General features: G+C 36.3%; 1 protein-coding gene across 2 annotated transcripts in view; it reads right to left on the bottom strand.

Annotated features, from left to right (window-relative positions):
- Positions 1-23,485, bottom strand: part of PIAS1 (protein inhibitor of activated STAT 1) — a 112,671-nt gene that overhangs the window by 24,318 nt on the left and 64,868 nt on the right. For both annotated transcript variants that reach the window (XM_046653708.1, XM_046653709.1), the window contains exons 3-7: positions 17,809-17,893; positions 17,498-17,545; positions 14,204-14,294; positions 13,426-13,560; positions 5,719-5,824 (exon numbers count right to left, since the gene is read on the bottom strand). In XM_046653708.1, coding sequence (XP_046509664.1) covers positions 5,719-5,824; positions 13,426-13,560; positions 14,204-14,294; positions 17,498-17,545; positions 17,809-17,893 — 465 coding nt within the window. The remainder of the gene's footprint in view (positions 1-5,718; positions 5,825-13,425; positions 13,561-14,203; positions 14,295-17,497; positions 17,546-17,808; positions 17,894-23,485) is intronic.

Raw genomic sequence — 23,485 nt, 5'->3', positions numbered from 1 at the left:
ACTACAGAGTCAGAAATCACATCAATGGTTACAGGAATTAGGGGTAAGGGGATGAGATGGACTGCAAAGGGCCACAGGGGAACTTTCTGGGGTGAAGGATGTTCTATATTTTGATCATGGCAGATTATTTATATACATCTATCAAACCGTACACTTGAAAAGGTGAATTGTTACTGCTTATAAACTATACTTCAATAAACATAACAAAGAAAGAAAGAAGGGGCAGAATTACTATGTTAAATTTAATCACAAGAAAGTATGGAGGAAAAATAAAGTACTTATCCTTTGTGGGCAAGGAAGTAAAAAATAAAAACAACATAATATTCATCCTGCTGCATCAACTGACACATGGAAAGTTAAAGTTTTCTTGTATCATTGTGAGTTGCAGTGGTAACAATATTTTATTATATGTCCTATAATAAAGTCACAGCTAGCCACATTTAAAGTTAATCTATTTTTAATCCCTATTGTCACAAGCTATGAGAGTTAGCCACTAATCGCATGTGGCTATATTTAAATTTAAGTTTAATTAAATTTAAAACTCTGTTCCTCAGTTGTACTAGCCACATATCAAGTGCTAAGTGCTCACTAGCCACATGTTGCTAGTGGCTACCACATGGGACAGTGCAGATGTAGAATATTTCCATCAACACAGATTCTTCTGTTAGACAGTGCTGTTGTAGCGTTTTGTTTTATTTTTCTATATGGTCATGAGCCACATAACAACCGTTTCAGTCAACCATAGACTGCATATACAACGGTGGTCCCATAAGATTAGTGCCATGTAGCCTGGGTGTATAGTAGGCTACACCACCTAGGTTTGTGTAGTACACTCTATGACATCCACAGAACAACGGAACTGCCTAACGATGCACTTCTGAGAACATATGCCTGTTGTTAAGTGACGCATAACTGTAATTTCTATCCTTCCTTAATATCAGATTATTTTATATTCGACCTTTTAGAATTCTAAAGCTGGAGACAAGTGAACATATTAAGTCCAATATTTCGCCTTATAGGCAAGGAAACAGAAGCACAGGGACCAGATTTTTACCCTAGCTCTCTTTTCATCAGTTTATTTCAACAGAAATCTGAGGATCTACTACATACCAGGCACTGTGCTAAGCACTAGGAATTCAAAGAAAAATAAGATTAAATTCCAGCCCAAAGGAACTCATAGTCTAATATAAAGATGCTCAGTGAGATCATCTCTAATGTGCTCTGATGGAAGTGTGTTCAAGCTAGATGAAAGTCAACTCATCTACTCTGGGGGTTCTGAAATGCCTCCTAGAAAAAGTAAAACATGAAGGATAAGTGGAGTTAGGAGGCAACAGAGAAGTTCTGAGGCAGAGAGAACAATACTGGTGAAGCAGTGAGGAAAAGAAAAGAATTCAGTATTTTTGTAATATAAGGTATGAGAAGAAGAGTGGATACAGATGACAACAGAAAGTAATAAAAGGAGGTGCCAAATCATGGAAAGCTGTATACGTCATGCTAAGGAAGTTGGAGTTTTTATTCCATTGGTGTTAAGAAGCCATGGATTGCAAAGGAACGGTAAGATGAGATCTGCATTAATCACTTAGGATGCTACCAGAAGAGAGAATAGGAAAAGAAGCCAAGAAAGGAGAGCAATATATTATTTAAGAGACGGTTTTTAAAATAAAAGCAGGATATGAGAGCTTAAATGAGGGCAGTGATGGTAGGAAGAGAGAAAAGACAGATTTGAGAAATATGTAGGGTGTAAGTTTGATAGGACTTGATGAGTTCAGTTTTAAATACCGAAATTTGAGGAAGCAGCGGAATGTTTCAGTGAAGGCAGTTAGCTATACATATCTATATTTGAAATTCAGAGGAAGGTCTGGGATGAAGGTATGTATTTGGGAGTTGATGCTGGTTTAAACCACAAGAGTAGATGTGATTACCTCTAGGGGAAGTATGTAGACCAAGGGTGAAACCCCAGGGAAAACAAACATTTAGGATGCTTCCCTTAAGAGAATCCACTGAAGGCAAGTAATTGAGACCAAACAGAGAAGAGAATTTCAAGGAGAAAGTGGCTGGTATGAAATGCAGCAAAAGTATCTAAGACAAAAACTGAAAAGATAAGCTTGAAATGTGGCAATCAGATTGTCACTTGCAACATCTGCAAGAGCAGCTTCGGTGGAGTTAAAAGATCACAATGGGTTACAGTGAGGAGGTAGAAAGAGCAAGTGAAGAATACTCTTTGAAGAAACTAGGATGAGAACAATAGGGGAACACAAAATTCTATCCAGAGAGTAGCTTGTTTTTGTATTTTCAAAGCATGAAAGAGACTTGACAGTGAAAGTAGGAAGAGCCTGCAGAGAAGAAGGAACCAAAAACACAAGACAGAGAGCAGACAAATGAGGGAACTAGATCTATAATATTATTTCTGAGCATCTCCACCTGGATATCTCACAGACATCTCAAATACCAAAAAGTCTAAGAGTGCACTCTGAGCTTTTCCCTGCAACCTGATCTTTTCAACGCTGTTCTCCATTTCAGTAAATAGTGCTACCATGTAACCTGGTGCTTAAAAAAAGCCTAGAACTTCTCCTTGACCTCTCCTTTTTCTTCACTCCCCCAACACATAATTCATTACCATTTCTACGCTTCAGCACTTCTCAAACCGTCAAATTCTCCCTATTTCCATCACCATTACCTTAGTGCAAGAAACCACCATCTCTTATCTGTATAATACGTTCCTAACTGGCTGGCCTCACTGCATCAGCCTAGCTCCCTTCAATTCAGTCTTCAAAGTGATATTTTTATTGCCCAAATCTGATCATGTCACTCTGCTTAAAAATCCTTTAAGGATTTCCTATCATCTATACGAACTCATCCTGTAGCTATTTCTCTGGCCACTCTCCTCCTTTGTTCTCTTTGCTCCAGCTCCAGTGGCCTTGTCTCTTGGCATATTTCCCTCCCATCTTGGGGCTTAACTCTTCCTCATCCTTATAATCTTCCTAAACATCACAGTACCAGAGAGGACTATGTTCTCCTCTTGTTACCTCCAGAGTTCCCTGTCTTCTTCTTTAAGGCACATGCCACAAGTCTAATTCATTAACGACTTGCGTAATCATTTAATTCTGTCTTTCCCATTAGACTGAAAACTTCTGGGGGATGCAGAGACAGTGTGTGTCTTGTTTAATGCTATATTCTCCTGTGCCTGGAACACAGTAGACTTGTAATATAATTTCCTGAGTGAGAAGAATAAATGAATAAAAGATTAATTTTCAGAAGGAAAAGGGATATTTCCTCCTGAGACTGAAAAGAATGAGTAAGGATGGGTACAAATGTAGATAAGTTGAAAAGCAGTTACAGTGGCAGTAAGATTAAGGAAGAAATCGGCAGTTTAAAAAATTCACATCTTGTAGCCTCAATTTTCTTGCATTGGCAATGTGCTGCGAGAGGGGGAATAGTGTGTGAGTAAAGTACAGCCAAGGTTTAAAGTGAATGCTGAAGGGAAGCCGGAAGAGGAGACAGGAACTTGACCAAGAATTAGTAAAGAACTGTTTGTGTAAAAGTTGTGAGGAGGTATCTCTATACAAAGGTGGAAACCACAATACAAAAATCTACTGAATCAAATTAATCAAAGAATGGATTTCTCTGTGAAAAGCCTAAATACTATCGACTTTATTCTCACAACACAATAGTACCTGATTTGACTAATAAACCTTTGCCAGTAGAACTGATTGATAAGATTAAGAATAACTTACAATGATCATATTTGTAGGTAATCTGATTTCTTCAAAAATATCTGAGACACCTGCCAACATTTTCTTCTGTTAAGTTGTTTTACACAAAGTTTTAATTATACAGTTAATTTGTGGGGAAAGTCATTTCTTTATAGATAGCATGAAGGCAAACAATCTGTTCTTTAGTCCATGACAACAAATGTCTTATTGGTAGGATCCAAATTAATGTTTTGTTGGTTCCCCAGGCCAGTAAGTAAGATAAGATATAAAGTGCCACAAGAATCCTACCCAATCTGCAACTACTCTCCACCTCCAGCATTGGATCAGAGATGAAATAAACAGCTTTTGAATTAAGCAGCTTTTGCTGCTCAATAGTGGCTAACGGTGGTTCCTTCCAGAAAATAAAATAATTCTAGGCTGACCTTCCCACTCTCCCTCCAGATGGTGCTACAGCTACAAGTGGAGAAGATTAACAGCTTGAGCAAAGACAGCTTGCCTTATCATCATCATCATCATCATCATCATCATCATCATCATCATCATCACCACCACCACCACCACCACCACCACTAAATATAACAACTTCCTCTGCCTTATTTCTTGGTATTACCTTTTCCATACAGGCTCACATAATTCCATAACGCTTTCTGACCAGATGAGATTCTAGCACTATGTGGCAAATATGAAGATTCTCACTAGAATGACCAGGAATAGAACTCAGCAACAGTGTGAAAATAGAAAAGTTCTTCTCTTGCAATCTCCTTCAAAGCAGATGTCTGTCCCTTCTTTTCTTTCAGGATCCTCCACCATCTCCTTGTCCCTGCCAAATGGTGCTTCCACGCCTCTAGACCTCAAACCAGTGTTGTCATTCTAGTTCACTGCCTGCCAAAGAATGCCTACAAAGGCATTAGCCAAAAGTGTGCTCTTCTTGACTCAGGATTATTTGCATTTTTAAAAGACACAAAAATCCTTCAATGAACTACTCAGGGTATTCTGATATTCAGAAGTACTGGGATCTTTTCCTCTGGCATAAAAACAGGTTAGAAAAAAAGATAAAAGCTATGCCATGAAGGGAATTGGGAGGAAAGCTGGCCTTACCACTTTAGTTCTTTCCACCACAGTGCTTCTAACTACAACTCTGACAGTGGGTTTCACTAATCAACTCACATCAAGAATCCTTAAAGTCTGGCTCTCTAACACCTGTCTGTACAAGTTTTGCCCCCTAAGTCCTCAGCCCCACCCCCAAATCCATCCACAAAGAATCTCTCTCTGCCAAAGAACAGAATAAAGGAAGAACTTAGTTTACCTCTTTGGCAAGGCCACCAACCTCTGGCCTTAAGCCTCCAAGAATGAAGCCAGAACAGCCAATTTGCAGACAAACCTCAAATTCAACACAACAAAATGAACCATCTAGTTATTCATACCTATGAACTCAGACTTTGGAGGGGTTCTAAATCATGTGGAACACAAACCTCTTGCTACAGATGAGAAATATGAGACCCAGAGGAGTAGTGTGACTTTTCAAGGCCATATAATCGATTACAAACAGAACCTGCCTGCTTCATTAATACATCTACCACCCCACTGACTCCCTTTTTACTTTATTAATGCACAGATGTAGTCATCACATATCCCTGCTCATCTTTCCTGGAGAAACTTTAAATATAAAATAATTCTCATGAAATATATGCCAAGATTTCCTTCCCATCTCCTGGACTTCCTTAAACATTTACTTCTTTTATGAAGTTCTGATAAAATATTCCTCTGTGTTCATGTACTGACTTCACAAAGTTAATTTTAAGATCAGGTTATGACAAAGATATTAAAACTACTTCTTAAGTCTTATTTACTCTTGCTCACAAAACAAAGTTTTCAGTTTTTTAAATCTTCTATATAAGCTCTAGTAAAAAAACAAACCCTAAAATTTCTTGAGTTAAGAAAATACTACTCTAACCTTTACCAAAACAGTTCAGCTACATAAATAAAATAAGTTTATCATACGTACTTAAAGCTCTAGAATGATCCGGATTCCTTATTCCCTTTGCTCGTAACCTCTGAAGAAGAACTGTTGAGGACAACTGTTTTACAAGATATACTGCCATGGAATAGTTCTGGAAAAAAAAAAAGATGTAGAAAACAAACAACATACGTAAGTAAATAGTACATCTATTTTAATCCCACAGTGATAGGGAAAGAAAATTAACACTTCTTAAAACACCTACTGTGTGCCAAGCACTGTCTTAGGTGTTTTCATGAACAGTAAGTAATTCACTTAATCCTAACCAAAAAGCTGCTGAGGTGGTCATAACCCTACTTTTATAGATGAGAAAGGTGAAGTTTTGAGAAATAAAAGAACTTGCCCTAATTTTGCAACTTTCAAGCAATAAAGCCAGTTCTGTCATGCTTCTATATTACCTGACTACCTGTAACTTCATGAAGCTAATCAATTTAAGGCACTTTTATAAGAGAATGATGTTAAAACTAAATATAAACCAAGGCCAATAAGAGGGCAAAGTCATCATAAACCATATTTAGTAGATAATAGATATATCTAAAATAGCAGCTATTAAAAAAATTACAAATTAGATTGGCTTCCTAATCTATACCACTTAATCTCTCTGTATGCCTTTAACTAGTTCTTGAAAAGATCCTACTTGAGCCATTATCACAAGACGCAGAGGGAACAGTAAAGATTTTCAGAGAGAAGCTGCTGGTTCAGCAAATGAATAGATGAATATCCATTACCAGCAGAGGGACTACCTGGAGATGGTAGTCAGGGAAGGGGACAAAGGAAACAGTTAACAAGCCAAGGTAGAAGTGAAAGGTACGTGGCTAGATAAGAGGAATAACAAAGGGCTGAGGCTTATGAAGGGGAAGTGAGAAATCTAAATGAGAAGGCTCACCTTCCATTTGATGTTGGGATCAAGAGGAAGATCAAGCGATTTGGAAGGAAGCAAAAGGAAAAATAATTACTGCCACTCTCTATCTTATAGCTATATATGGTTTTCGAAGCACTCAACATATACTATCTACTTCATTTAAACCTCGCAGAAGGCCTATAAGAGATAGGTAAGATAAGTATTTTTCTAAGTGAAGGACTGATGAAACCAAGGCACAAAAAGGCACATAATCTGCCCATGATCATGTATCTGCTTGGTGACAGAGCCAGGAAAGAGTAGGGATATTAGGACAACAGACTTACTCAATGGCCAAGGCCAGCAGCGTTCTTTGCAGTTCCTGCTTTCACACACCTTGTTTGCCTTGGCTCCCCTAACCTAGGCCAATGTTCATTCCAACTTTCAGTTACTTTCACATTTTTGAGAACACATTCCTCTCTTCTGGCAACAAGAGAAAATATCCTATAATACCCTCTGGAAGGTCAAATTTTCATTTAGAGTTCAGAAACCTATCCATGTTCACATGTTACACATCTTCTGGAGAACAAATGAAATGTCAAAAAAGCCAATTTACTTTCATTAATAAACTTCACAATTTATTAATGAGGAACAACTAACCTTACAACTTGCCTAAATTTTACAACATACAATATCAACCTAATATAAAACTAAAAAGCTTCTTTTAGGAAAAAAACCTTATGTACCTTTATTATTTATTTGATTAATGCTTCAGGTACAACAGAAACTGGAGAAATGCTAATTAACACTGTGAAATTATGTACTGACAGCTTGAGTCTTCAGAACTAGGAATTACCCTAAGGCTTTATATAAATTTTTAAGGAGAGATCAAGTAGAAACTACAACTATAACTTCAGTGAAAAGGTACGTTCCCTCTAGCTGAAACATGTAACCAAATAAGAAAAAAAAAGCAGCAGCAAAAAAGAATGTCAGGTAGTAACAAATGCCACTTGTACTGATAATATGGAATTAAATTTTCTATCACATGAAAGAGATTCAGCAGCAAAAAGCCCCAAAACTTCATGATGCTATAGTATCTTTTCTAGGTAGATGATATCATATTGTTCCTGCCAACCCTTCAAAGTACTACCTAACTCCAACTATTGATATATATTGCATTACACTGACGTTCTGTCAAATGCTTTTTTGAAAGCCTTCAAAACTGTCTAGCAAATTCACAGGACATTTTCTCCGTAATTAAGATGTGTATATATATATATATATATATATATATATATATATATATATATATATAATGTACCCATTAAGTGTCCTTTACACCAATATCTAGATAACTTCTCTATAAAGTTTAACAAATGCTAAATGCAGTGATTACCCTGAGGTAGGTAAGATGTTACAATATAGTTCACTTTGCTTATTTCCTTCAACCATTGCACAAGCTCTTTTTTTAATATATATTATTTTTTCTTTTTTCAAAAATTGAGCTATAATTGACATATAACATTGTGATAGTTTAAGGTGTACAATTACAGACATTTACATACTGCAATATGATCACCACTGTAGATTCAGCTAATACTAGCTCTCCTATTTATTTTCTTTGAAGACATATTTCTAACATTTCTCAATAGCAACTAATAATACAAATGAATCCCCAAAACAATAAGAGTTGAATTAAAAACTAGTGATTGAAAAACAATCTAAGAAGTTATATTCCGGGCTTTGGAAAAGAACACTTTTCTTTCAGTCTTTCATTTCAAAAAGAAGGTCTCCAACTTATGGATCTTACCTGGTAGACCTTCAAATCATTGAAGACACTGTGCTCTTTCTGAGGTTTGAAAGGGTTCCCTGGAAGAGCACTCTGCCCTCCTCAGGTGCTATATACCTGCAACCACATTTCCCCCTCTCCCACAGCTGGAGACTTCTTTCACAGTTCACTGTAAACACGCTGGTGTCTACCATACTTCCCTAGTAGGCTACACTTTCCACAAACACACAAAAACAAAATATCTTCAACACTCTCTTCAAAAAGGGGGACAAAACAGGCAAGGCCCAAGGTACACTGGAAGTAAAATATTTATTTTATTTTTTTCAGTGAGGAAGATTGTTGCTGAGCTAACATCTGTGCCAATCATCCTCTATTTTGTATGTAGGATGCCACTATAGCAAGGCTTGATGAGAGGTGTGCAAGTCCCTGTCCTGGATCTGAACTGGTGAACCGCAGGCTGCCAAAGCGGAGCATGTGGCGGAAGTAAACTTCTTTGCCACTGGGCTGGCTCCCGAAGTAAAATATTTTAAAGGATTTTTAAAACCTAACAGTGACATATTAATTAGACAAAGAAAAACAATATAACCTTGACAGATGTCAAAAAGGATACTGATAAAATTCAAAATCCATTTCTCACAAAGATATCCAGTAAAAGAGGAGTATAGGAATACATCATTGATATAATTAAGTTCTATCAAAAATTAATAGTCATTATAATACTTAATGTTGTGACACTAGTATTCTCATTAATCTAAGGAACAAGTCAAGTATGTTCACTAGCACTCTCATTATTTAACACTGTTCTGAAGGTTCACTCTCATTATTTAACATTGCTCTGGAGGTTCTCACCAGCACAACAGAACAAGAACCTATGGCATAAATATAAGGGTTACCATTATTTTTATGACGATACATCTCAAACCTAAAGCTGCCTACCCGGAAATACCAGGAAATCAACTAAAAAGCTATTGCTAACAAATATGAATTCACATGTTAAGTACACATTTAACTATAACTAGCTTTTAAATAAAGCCAATAATAAATAAATTCTTTAGAAAATATAATAGAAAAAAGATCTATTTACAATAGCAATAGTAACACAGTAATTAATAATATGGAAGATTTATAAGAAGAAATCTATTAGGTTACTGAGAAACATAAAAGAAGATTTGAATAAATGGAGAAACATACAGTTCCTGGAATGGGAACATTAAATATTGTAAATAAATTAATCCTCCCTAACTTATATACAAATTTAAAGCAATCTCATTCAAATTCCCAGAAAGATTTGGGGGAGTAATGCAGGGAAACACATCTCACTCTGTGTAATCACTTTTCCAACATTTCTACTCTCCTCAAAGGCCCTATTTCTTCTCTCACTCTCAGGAGACCTACCTCACTTCCTATCTCACAGACATAAGAGAAGTCATCAGATCAGAACTTACTCATCTCTTCAGTACCAATCACATACACTCATCCAATCCTTTTCTTCTTCCATTAACTAAAGAAGCTGTCCCTCCTACCTTCCATGACTTACTATGCAATTCACTACTGATTACTCTTTCTTCTTCCTTCTCTTGTATATTTAATCTCTTCCTCTCATCAAGAAGACACCAGCCCTGTTAAGATTCAGTGCTCTCATTGTCATGGCCTGGGTTCACTTCCTGGTCTATCTTATTGACCGTCATACTGTGGCAGCTGCATGTTGCTGTGATGCTGAAAGCTATGCCACTGGTATTTCAAATACAAGCAGGGTCACTCATGGTGGACAGGTTTCATAGGAACTTCCAGACTAAGACAGACTAGGAAGACAGGCTAGGAAGAAGGACCTGGCCACCCACTTCCGAAAAAACTGGCCATGAAAACCCTATGAATAGTAGCAGAGCATTGGCTGATACGGCATCGGAAGGTGTGAGAGGATGGTGCAAAAAGACCAGGCAGGGTTCAGCTCTGCTGTACAGAGAGTCACTAGGAATTGGAATCAAATCGATGACACTAACAACTCAAGAAGATACTTGCCTTCATCTTTTATACATGTTAAAGACTCTCTCATTAAAACAAACAAATAACTCTCATCTCACATTTCCCTCCAGCTCACCTTTCTCTCTTTCCAAAGCCACACTTGCAAAACTCACTATCTCCACTGCCTCACCACCTAGTCACAATCTGGCTTCTCCTCCTACCATCCACCAAAACAGCTCATGCTAAAGTCACCTTCGTGTTCCTAATTCAAAGGGTATTTTTTAGACTTCAACATACTTGACTTCTCAACATCTGTTCAATACTACTTACCATCTCTTTCCTTTTTGGAAACTCTTCCCTTGGCTTCTCATACCCACCCCCCGTTCTGCTCCATCTCTCTGGCACTATTTCCCCATGTCCTCTGCAGGTTCATTCTCTTCCACCCAGTATTAAATGTTATAGTTCCTCAAAATTAAGTCTTGGGCACTCTCTTCTTCCTACTTGATACATTCCCCTTAAACAACATCAGTCTTGCTCGTGCGGCTCCAATAACCAGCAATAAGCAGATAACTCACATTTTTCTCTCTAGCCCAAACTTATCCTTTAAGCCTATAGACCCAATTGCATATTCAGAACATCTCAAAGGCATCTCAAACTCAAAACCGTCAAAACTAAACTCATGATTTTCTCCATCTAGTCCTCCAACACTCCCTCCTCCAATGCAAACAAAATGCACCTAAACTCAGTCCTTTTTCAGTGTTTCCTCTATCTCAGTAACGTTATCATTTACCTTGTTACTGAAGCCAGAAACTAAGGAATCATCCTTGATATCTCCCTTTCTCTCAGCTCCTACTTCTAATCTATCACTTAGTCCCAGAGATCCACCTATTTACCTCCATTCTCACTGCCACCATTCTAGGCTAACACAGTATTTCTCTCACTAATAATAAAGCAATAGTTTGCTCCTAAGAGGCGACCTCTCTGCATGATTCTGGCCTCTGTCCAAGCTGTTTACCACTCCGGAGAGTGACTTTTTCTAAACAGAAATATGGCCCTGTAAATTTTCTGCTTAAAAAGGGAACATTCTTAACATTAACACTACCTCAAAGGCCCTGCAAGGTTTGGCCCGTTGTTACCTCTCTAGCCTCATCTTGCATATTGCTCTGCCCCAGTCTCCACACTCTTACCACAGTGGCTCCCTTTCAGTTTCTTGAAAAGAACCAGGCTCACTCCTGCCCCTGGGCTATTGAGCAGGTTGCTTCCTCTGAACCTTCTGCCTAAGTGAATTCTTCTACCCTTCTCTCAGTTCTTGGCTCATCACTGCTTCCTCAGGGAAGCCCGGCCTGACCTTTCTCTAGTTCAAAATGCCCTTTAATATACTCTAAAATCACCACACACCTCTCTTTTATAGTACTTACATTAAGAAAGTTCACATTTTTGTGTGTGACCACCTGGCCCCTAGATCTCAGGCTCCAAAAGAGCAGGGACTTTTTTCTTGCTTCAGTACTGCTGGTTTTCAGTATAGTGCATGGCACAGAGTAAGCATTCAATAGATTTCAAATGAATTAGTGAATAGATACGAGCTCATATGACAAAACTGCAATAATCAAAAACATTCTGAAATTGTCCCATAAAAAGAATGCTAGGGGCCGGCCTGGTGGTGCAACAGTTAAGTGCGCATATTCTGCTTTGGCCGCCCTGGGTGTGCTGGTTTGGATCCCGGGTGCGGACATGGCACCGCTTGGCAAGCCATGCTGTGGTAGGCGTCCCACATATAAAGTAGAGGAAGATGGGCACGGATGTTAGCTCAGGGCCAGTCTTCCTCAGCAAAAAGAGGAGGATTGGCAGCAGATGTTAGCTCGAGGGCTAATCTTCCTCCAAAAAGAAAAAGAATGCTAGACTAAGAAACAATGTAGAAAAAGCTCAGAAACACACCTAGGATAAATAAAAATCAAATATATAATAATGGTGGCTTCTGAATCACCATTTATTTAGTTAATAGTGTTAGAACAACTGGGTGACTATTTAAAAGATGAAAGTAAATCTTTATTTCACACCACACATAAATTTATAATGGATTAAATATTTAAAAGTAAAACAAGAAACCTCGAAAGTCTAGAAGAAAATATCAACAAATATTTATGTAAGCTTAGGAGAGCAGATAGACTTAAGTATGGTAGGCTCTGAGGGGGAAAGACTATAAAGGAAAGAAAAACTGATTAAGATTTGGCTCCATAATAATTTAAATCTTCTACACATTAAAATTAAAATTTATTTCACGTAAATAAAAATAAAAGGCAAACAGGAAACAAATATTTGCAACATGTGAAAGAGGATTAAGTCTTAATATATGAAGAACTCATAAACCAATAATGAGAAAAACAGCAACAGAGAAACAGATGGATAATCTTCAACTGCAAGTAATCACAAACATAAAATATGTTCAATCTCAGTAATAATAAAAGGAGTACTAATTAAAGTATGGTGCCATTCTTTACCTATTAAAATTGGTAAAGATTTTAAAGAAGATAAAACTCAATGTTGACAGAGTATGGGTCAACAGGCACATGAATAAACACCGAAAGTTAGAGAATAAATTTGTACAACATCTTTTGGTAAGGCATCTGTCAATGTACACAAAATTTCTTAAAACTCTGTAAGCTTTTTGACTCAGCAATTCCACTTCTGGGAATTTACTCTAAGGAAATTATTACATATGTATGCAAAGCTATAGCTACTAGGATGGTCTTCAAAATGTTCTTTGAAATAGCAACCAAATCAGTAAATCAAATAAGTGCTCAACAATAGGGAATAGGCTACCTCATATTGGAATACGATGTAATCATTTAAAATCATGCAGATGAACATGGAATGACACAGGAAGACATTTGTGATAAATTGCTGAGTGAAAGGATCCGGTTATAAAACCCTGGATACAATATGATCCCATGTTTTAAATGGGAACATGTTGAAAACTCATTGTAAAACAAAAATAAGTCCTTTTGCAACTCACTTTACAATATCATCTACATACAAGCTCAGGCAACCATGGAGATTAACCCTTCCCTGTAATACAAAAATCTGGTAGAAACAAAAATTTACTTACTCTTCCAATTTCTGCAGTCCAAGAAACAACAATGGTGTTTGGTACTGTTGTGGACAATCGAACAAGTGAGGTGATATTAATTGGTCGGCTGGGTCGCTTTGGTTCCACACCATTTTTAGTAGGTGGAAGATAACCCTAAGGATGAAATAAATTTATTTCTACTTATTATTTCAACCATCATTTTAAATTCCTAAAAAGAACCCCTACAAACTACATACTAGAAAATATGAATATTTTCATTAAAAAGTAGAGGAGTAAATATTCACAAGAGTTTCTTGTGTTTCTCTAAACAATCCTATAATCTCATTATAGTAAGTATGCAAAAAAGGATGTATAACTTAAAAATCTCTAAAATTTAAGAATTAGGATGAATTCATGAAGAGTCTGGATAAGTACATAAGGAATATTTTAAATGTGACCACTAACAGCCCCCACTCTCATCCTCTGTTTAAGGCATAGTATTCTTCAAGTCTCTATTCTACCACAGGCTTCCAGATTCACACTAATACAGTTGAGATTGTGTTGAAACAATTTCTCTCCCCAAAGTCCAGTACAACACTAAACGACCACACCCAACTCCAAGTCCTAGACTTTGTCCCCATAGCTAATGTCACAGCTGTTAATTGTACATACTTGGTACAAGTGTTTCACTCAGTCACATGAACATATATCCAAAATAAAGATGTTTTCTTAATGAAAAACTATGATTAACAACAGCTGTGATGACATTGGATAGCTATCTTGGCAATGTATTTAAAAAATAACTTTTAGAACTCACTGGAAGGCTGCAAGGTTTTGTATTCACTTTCACACAAAGATTGGGTGGGAAGTGATCTTCTTGTGGACAACTGGTTTCTGATAAACAAAACCTAAATGATAAAAGACAAGTTTAATTTCCTTTATTAAAGGATGATCTGATTAATATTTTTGCTCAATAGCTAATCTAAAAGATGGTCAGACTTAACAAGAACAAAAAAACTATTAAAACTAGACAATGATGAATAAGCATATTTAAACAGGTTTAATATAAATAATTCCATCAATGTAGAGTTTCAGTGATCACAGCTATCAACCTGCAGTTGTCTTCATAATATTTCCAATCATTTGTTTAAGCATGTTCTGAGGGGGGCAAGAAAAAAGACTCTGGAGTTGAATAAGCTTAATAAATTTTGAATCAAAAAATTAAGTTTCCTTAATACAGAACTTCTCAAGAGCTAGGCTACCATGCACTGTAACTTTTCAAAAGGGAGATATAATATACAGTTCTACCCAAATTTATTTGCCTATGAAACATTTTTTTGGCTCTCAGCAGAACATACTGAAAATACTGTCAAGCTCATCCCCAGGACCAAGTTCTGGCCTCTAAGCCAAGGTACGCCATCATTCCCTGAGAAATGACGATGGAGAATAACAACATCATTTATATTATAGCCACATGTATTTAGAATACTACTCTAGAAACTCATGAAAACATGTATTTCTAAATTAAAGGCATAATCTTTTGGGAAAAAGAAGGACAGCTACATAATTTATAAATTCTCACTCTTATATAGATCAAGAAATGAATTATTAATTTGCTATTTAAGACATCTATCCTTAATTACCTCCTATTCCCAATATATGGCTGAGGCTCATTCCACATTTACACAATGTTCACAATATATTTGAGTTACATGTTAAGAAGAACCCTATCTCTGGAATTCTGTGAAATATTCATCACGCACAAACATCTTTCCTCAACATCTGCGGTGCAGGGTCTTAACCTGCCGACTGAGATCTGTGTGTGGAAAGGGTCCACAAAATGGGACAATTTTCTACATAAAATTTTATGAGTACATATACATGTTCCTCTTTATGGGAAGACAATTTATTGCTTCCATCACATTCTCAAAGGGATCAGGGATCCATAAAAAGGTTAAGAATTACTAATCTAGAAAGATTTTCTAGAAATACACTTAGGAAACAGATGACAAAGCTCACAGGATCATTTCTAACCCCAGTAGAACCTTCTAGTACAGGCCAGTCTTTACACTGCAACAGTAAGAGGATGCCACAAAGTTTTTAATCAATTAGTCTAACGCAGTGACAAATTTAAAACATGGACCTTAGCTGCCTGAAGCTATAGGAAAAGAATAATTTATATGACAAGTAGACTCCTATTCAATTCAGTAAAAAAGCGAAAATCTAAACCACCCTAACAAATTAAAGGGAAAAAAAGAAAAAAGAGGGAACAATAGCAAAAAGTTTCTGTGAAGGAGTTCATGGGGGTGGGAAGAGGAACAGGTACATAAATGAAAACAGGCTAGGAATCTAATAGAGAAAACACCGACCCCAATTCTGACCAAATTACTTTCATGTTTTAGATAAAGATTTATAATTAGGATAGTAGCTAGGTATACACTCCTAACTTAAATAATACAATGGGACTGCAGACCTAGCAACGGGAGGTGGGGAGGGGTAGATGTCTAACAATTACCAAATATAATACAACACAGTTCTTTCTTCCTAAGATCTGGGATAAATCTGAATTATAAACGGCTAAATCATTTTTAACCAACAAGATTCCCTTGGAATCTCTGAATTAGAAAGTTGATCTATCTTAGGGAAAATACTCTTCCTTTAGAATGTGAACCACGCCCACTGCTGCTTTAAAGAATGCACATACATTAATATAAAATACTGAGGCTAGTAACTAGATCTTTGGTTCCAGAGCTATGGTTGTCAAATTTTTAGTCTTGGGATTCTTTCTTCAAATGAAAACTAACCCAAAGTCAAACATGCAGAAAAGATTAAAGCAGCACTACTTTGGTTCAGTGTGTGTGTTGGGGGGTGGAGGGCGTTGCATAGGGGAGGTGGAATGGTAGCCAGAGTGTAGACCCCTAAGGATGGCCCCAAGCATCAGTCTGAAAACCATTGTTTAAAGGATAATGTCACATACCAGTACAAACAAAATGTAAATTGTTGACGCAGGAAGTAAAAAAGATTACAGCAATATATAATCAGTTACGAAGGCATCATTTTTAAGTCCTTTAATTTATTCAGTCATTCTCAGAGTCTGCCCCAACAGAGGATAAATTACCTTTTACATAGCAACATCTTTGTCAGTGCCTTCCAAAACAAAGAACTCAACTTCTCCTCTGCTTTCTCACTGTTTTTATCACACTATTTTTAAGCTTAGATCAGAGTTTTCACATTGTTCCACAAAGCACTGAGCAGGTGCTTTAATCTCTTTTCTGACCTCCTACTATATTTATAATTTGTACCTACAACTCAGTTTTTGGCAATTGAGACTGGGCTTTCTGTTGGACCTATCCCTCCCGCTCTCTGGGGAAAACAGCTGGCTAAAGAAAACAACTGTCTTGTATTTCCTCTTCTATCCCTACTGCAATAGGGACAATGGGAGGCACTTAGGCTCACACATGGACAGTCACTGAGTGAAGAGAGTAGCATAAGATGGTTTATATAAGGAAGAGAGAGACATATTGACATAAAATATTTCTTAGATACTCTTAGAAGAAATGGGCTAAGAAGAGAAATTATGGGGCAGCTGTGAATTCACATTGGAAAATTCCCATTCATCTTGCAAAACTATCAAGAAATGTCTCACAATGGAATCTAGATTTAAACTGACGATTTAAAACAGAGGACAAAGCAAATTAGAATATTTTGGTTTTTGTTTGTCCACGAGACACTGTAAACTTAACCTAAGTACTAGTTCCTTATCCCAGAAGTTTGCCACTCATGGATCAGGCCTTTGCTTTCATAAAACTTGGTATTTCTAAAGAGCTGACTACTGTGATCTTTAAATGCATCATTAGCTGGAGCTTCTCAACTAATTGAGGGTAACCAAAATGAAGAAATGTGGTTAGATATATGGTACATGACTTGCTACATCAAAATCTAAATTCTATAAAAATTAGGGTATTTCGTAACAGGAGAAGTTTTTTCCTCATTCAAACATCTGAACCCAATACTTTCAATATACTTATTGGAAATTAGGTAGATTTTTTTTCAAGTCTTTAAGGAATATTAACTTTTAAACTTTGGATATATATTGTAGTCAATACTCTACCTTAACTGGACCTGCACTGTGAAGTCACATTTGGTCCCAGAAATATCCCTACAAAAGACAGAATAAGAGCTACAATTATTTTAAAAACATGCACATGAAAAGTGATTCAAGGACACTGTTACTCCAGAAAGTCTTTCAAACTGTCAGAGATAAAACTGTTCTTAGAGTAACTAACACTTTAATAGTATTTTCAATATTAATACTGGCACGACACTAATACTCACCCAATAACTGTTCTAAAAAAAATCGCTTATTATAAACAAGACTAGATTCAAAGACCAAAATGCAAGTTACACGTGAAGACAACTTACATGGAACTACTGATCTGCTGCACTTGTTGTGGTGTCAATGCAAATGCAAAACAGGTTTCTCGAAAGCGCTGACTGTTGTCTGATGCTAAAGGAGAAAAGAATTATACTTTTAATTGCCTTCAAATTCATCAATAGAGAGCACAACAGCAAAAAAAACCCCAAACCATTCACATGTCTTTAATTAACTGGGATGTATTCTGGAGTTTAGATGCCAAGGCAATTAAAGCCCTGAAAAATAAAAACGTGCCAGTTGTCATATAACAGAAATAGGCAAAAAAATGGCTAATTCCAGAAGATACATCAGGATTCAAATTCAGAAAACACATGAAGAAACACTAATAAAAAACTATCTAATCATATAAACGTTTGCATCTAAAAAGCACACTTGAAGGGGCCGACCCGGTGGCGCAGCGGTTAAGTTCACATGTTCTGCTTCTCAGCGGCCCAGGGTTCGCTATTTCGGATCCCGGGTGTGGGCATGGCACCACTTGGCAAAAGCCATGCTGTGGTAGGTGTCTCACATATAAAGTAAAGGAAGATGGGCACAGATGATAAGCTCAGGGCCAGTCTTCCTCAGCAAAAAAGAGGAGGATTGGCAGTAGTTAGCTCAAGGTTAATCTTCCTCAAAAAAATAAATAAAAAATAAATAAAAAATAAAAAGCACACTTGATATTAGTTTTACTTTAACTAGAATAATATAAAGCCATTTAAAGATATATAGTTTCAGAGCAAAGTAACAAACATACATGCCATAAGATCTGCACAGGTGAGATGACATTTGGTCTTTAAGGGAAATTAAGAATTTTACCATCTTCCATGTAACCATATCATGTAAGTTTTATACAATAAATATCATAGTTTCTCCTATGCTTAGATGACTTGACTTCAAAATTTGCCTGTGGTCACCACTTAAAAGAAGAAAAATAAAGAAAGGAAGGAAGAGAAAAGAGAGGAAGGGAAGGAGAGAAAGGCAGGTGAGGGGAGAGAACAGAGCAAGAGAACAGGAAGGCAAGCACAAGTCAGTGTAGAGCAGACTCCTACAGTAAGCTGCTGTGAGCAACAACAGCTCCGCTGGCTTTTAATACACCTGATGTATATTTAAAAAATCAGTGGTCAATATCCTTGTTCACTAGTGTTTCCTTAGGGCTTGGCACAAAGAAGCACTGAATGACTGCTTGTTGAATGAATCAAAGAATATGAAAATTAAGAAATAGCAGATTAAACTATTTAACCTGTACTTTTCCATGCTAATTTTCTAGGGGGAAAAATTACTACAAGTTATTACCAAGGAAATTCTGGCCTGTAGGTCACTTAAACTGCTGCAGAAAAAGTAACCGAACTTGATCATCTCTTGCTTAAACTGGGTTTGATCCTAATTGCAAGCAACACTTCCACTGCAACTACCACCAAACCGCAGTATGTCATGGTGAGAAATCTGTACAAATGTATGAGTGTGAGGGAAAAAATGGAAAAGAGCACTGCTGATCTACAATTTCATCTCAATACAGGAGCATCTTTTAAATGCTAGATTTGTGTTTCTGCTTTGTGATCTTGGCCGGTTTTTCTTAAGTACTCTATCCCCAAGAAATAATTACTAAATAGAAACTTGTCTTCATTGTGAAGTATCAGCCTGGTAAATGGCCGATAACCAACGACCAGAATGTAGAAAAGCAGACAGTTTCCTCTGTCAGGCAATGCAAGTAACTCCTTTGCTTCTCAGAGCATATATCTTTATAAAGATTTTAGTCCAGTAGGCTTAGCCTAATTTAGATTTCTGGCTCCATTCTAAAACAGTACTAAAATAACTTCCCATGTACAAAAATTCATATTACTCTCTAGGCAAAACTTCAGATTCATTTTAGAATATATGAGTACAGTAAGTTTTAGACATACACATGTAGATTTAGATAGAGAAGATACGATTAAAATAATGAGGAAGTTTCTTGTGCCACACATAGAAATCAGGTTTATTACTTAATAATAACCCCTATTTACACCCTCTTTTATATAGAGATTGTAACACTCATAGGGTTATTACTATTTATCTGGAAAAGCACCTTTCATACTATGTGGTATTCAGGTTTAATTTCTGCTAAGAATGCCAGTGAAGAATTTATAGTTTTGGTCTTAGATAACAGACTATATAAAAACTTTTCTGAAGTGAATTAAGCTATCATTATCCCTTTCAGAAAAATTCAGGCTAAACAGAATCATAAAATCTTCATACTGAAAAAGGAGTCTTACAAATCACCCAGGACAATGATCTCCAGCACTGGGGGTATGCACCTCTGTGGGCACACAAGACAACCCACAGGGATGCAGGAAAAAATATCTACCTACCTGTAAAATAGAAGTTTTAAAAAGTTGAGATTTTACACAAAATCTAAAATCTAATTTATGAGAATATCTAAAATTTTATGTAAACCCTTAACTTCTTTAACTTTTATTTTTTGTGTGTTGTGTGATATATATAATATTAGTATAATAGCTTAATATATTTAGCAGATATATGTATGGCATATGCTAGATTATTTTGCTGAGAGGTGCATGTAATCAAATAAGTCTGCAGACCATTAATCTAGAGTTCAACCTTCCTTTCAATCCTTCCATTCATACTTTGTTTGAACCCTTTTAGAGATGGGTTCTTACCCTTTAAGAGTGGCTATCACCTTCTCAGGCAGAAGACGGCTGGCGATAAACAGTTTAACTGAAGAAAACTTGCAGCCCTATAGAGGGTAGCAAAGTTCAGTGGAAAGAGATGAGATCATACAGACTTGGATTCCAAACTGGTTTTGCCACTTATTTGCCATGTGACCTTAGGTACTTATCCACTCTGAGGCTGTTTCCTCCAATATTTAAACATAAACACATACACACACACAAACCTTCATAGGTTATTTTGAAGAATATAAATGAGGTAAGATAAAACAACCAAGAATTTCCTTTTCTGTCCCCTTTCCTCGTTATGCCCTTATACCGAATCAAAAAATATGCTGTTAAATTCCATCCATTGATGTCATACAGCATATCTAGTGACAACCATTCTCCAAATGTTTTAAACAGCATTAATGTACCCCTCTCTCTCCATCAACTCTTCCCACTGTATTTCAGGTGAGATCTCAGAATTACTTACCACCCTGATCTTTCTCCTCTGAACATACTCCAGCTTGTCACAGCCTTACAGTGACAGCCAGAACTAGACACACTGCGTCACAGCATATACTATTTGTTCAAAATATTTGCTGCCCCTCTGTACTGGCCCATTCCCAGAGGAGGATCACACTTCCGGTGCTACTGACATTAGCCTTGGCCAGTGAAATGCGAGCAGAAGTATACCACCTCCAAGCAGACCTTTAAGAACTATCCTTTCGTATCACCATCTTCCTTTCGGGTCTCCCTGGATTCTAGAATGAAGAGAACACAGAGCAGAGCCACAGCCAATCTGTAGCTAATAAGTAACATAAGCAAGAAATAAACCTTAGCTGTTCGCCATTGAGATTTATAGTTGCGTGTAAGCTAATATATTATTCCAGATGTGATGTAACTAGAAGAGTATTTCTATCAACAACTACCATCTACTATTGTTAATCCACATAATATTGAATAAAGGGTATTTGCTCCTTTTTCATATCTAGAAATTGAGGTTCAAAGTAGTTATGTAACTGTGAGGACCTCATACTAGGTAAGTAGAACCAGAACTGGCACTCAGAGCTACACATCTCCAAAGCGCATGCTCTTCTCATAACATAGGTCTATCAGCTCTCCTGACGTAGGTGCTGTACTCTGGTAATGCAGCCTAGCATTCTACTGGATCCCAGAAAATAGGAAAAGAATTACCCACCACCCTCCTCATAACTGCTTATCATTTGTACATATTTCCTTCCAGTCATTTTTATATCAAATTGTATATACAATTTGAAAGCTCACTTTTAAAAAATTACCCTTATCACACTTTTCAATTCCAGTCTCTATTACCACATTTTCATTATTGTACTGTATTCTATCTACAAGGTATATGAAAATTTTAATTACTCCCTTGATTAGTCATTTAGCTTGTTTCTAATTTTTCATTACTTGAAACAACTCTGTGAACATCTTTGGGCTTATATGTTTCTTTTTTGGAAGGAGTGGCCAGTTATTATTTTCTTTGGATCAATTCCAGATGTGTGATTTCTGGGTCAAAAAAGCATGGAGATTTTTATGAATCTTGACACATCACAACAGTGGATTTCAAATGGCTGTAACACCATATATATAAGGCCATGAGCAATTTATACATGTACTAATTACACCCTACTCTGGCCTGAACGGGAGCTGTTGCTAATTTAATGGGTGGATCCTAGTAACCCCTTAGCAGTTTAATTTGCATTAAGATTTTTTTCCCTGTTTGTTTTTGTTTAATTTCCTATTTAGTTAATTATCCAATCTTCTCCTATGCCCATTTTTATATCTGCATAAGGGTTTTATATATAAGAATATTAACTCTTAGAAATTTGCTGCAAATATCTCCCCCAGTCTGCTACATTTTTTCTTTTTGGCTACATTTTTGGATGATACAAAAGTTAAATTTTTATGTAGTCTAATCTGTCAATCACTGCCTATGTAAATTCTAGTTGATCCCCTTCTTAGGTTCAATCAATACACAATTCAGTTCTTTGGCTTATTATTTCTGTATAATTATTAATCCATCTGGAACTTATTTTAGTATGTGTTATTTAAAAAATCTAAATTTCTGCTGCTCCAAATTGCTTAGAGTATAACTTATTTTAGTATGTGATATTTAAGAAAATCTAAATCTCTGCTGTTCCAAATTGCCCACAGTTATACTAACACCATTTGTTAAACTAATCCTTTCCTATAGATATGTGTGCTTTCTTTATCATTTGTTAAATCCTTATATCCAACATGTTCCATTTCCAGGCTATTTTCCCATTAGCCTTTTTTATCTTGGTGCTGGCATTCTTTTTTAAATTCATTATGTTTTAATATCTTATAGTTAGGTTTCTCTCCATCCATTCTTCTTTTTCTCAGAACTTTAACATCAACTCAAATATTTATTCATCTAGAGGAACTTCTGAATCTTTCTGCCATGATTTTCAAAGTCTAATAGTATTTTGAGTAGAATTACCATAAACCTATGAATTATTTGGAGAGCTGACATCTTTACTTCTCTAATCTTCCCATCTGGGAGTATTATACCTGTGTCCATTTATTCATATCCTCAAGGTTTTATGATTTTCATCATATAGATTAGTTATACAGTTCCAAATAAGATTATTTTTATGCCAAATATCAATCAATAATAGAATAACTGAATAAACATTCATATAATGGAATACCCTGCAACCAAAAAATCAGAGAAAAGTCAGTAATAGTAACACCAAAAGCTGGTTTCTTTTTGAAGATCAATAAAAATAAAAATGTTAAATTTCTAGTCTGACTAGTAAGAAAAAGAAGAGAAGTCACAAATGACCAATATCAGGAATAAGAGGTGACATCACTACAGAGTCTACAGATATTAAAAGCATATAAAGGGATATTAATGGACACCTTTATGCCACAAATTCTGACAACTGAGAAAAGAAAAATTTCTTGAAAAACAAAAACTACCAAAGTATACTCAAGAACAAACAGATAATCTGATTAGTTCTATTATTTAGTAAAGAAATTGAATTTA

The sequence above is a fragment of the Equus quagga genome, chromosome 2 (assembly GCF_021613505.1).
Source record: "Equus quagga isolate Etosha38 chromosome 2, UCLA_HA_Equagga_1.0, whole genome shotgun sequence".
Lineage (NCBI taxonomy): Eukaryota > Metazoa > Chordata > Mammalia > Perissodactyla > Equidae > Equus > Equus quagga.
Note: the sequence above shows the minus strand (reverse complement) of the source record. Positions and strands in the feature narration are given on the sequence as shown.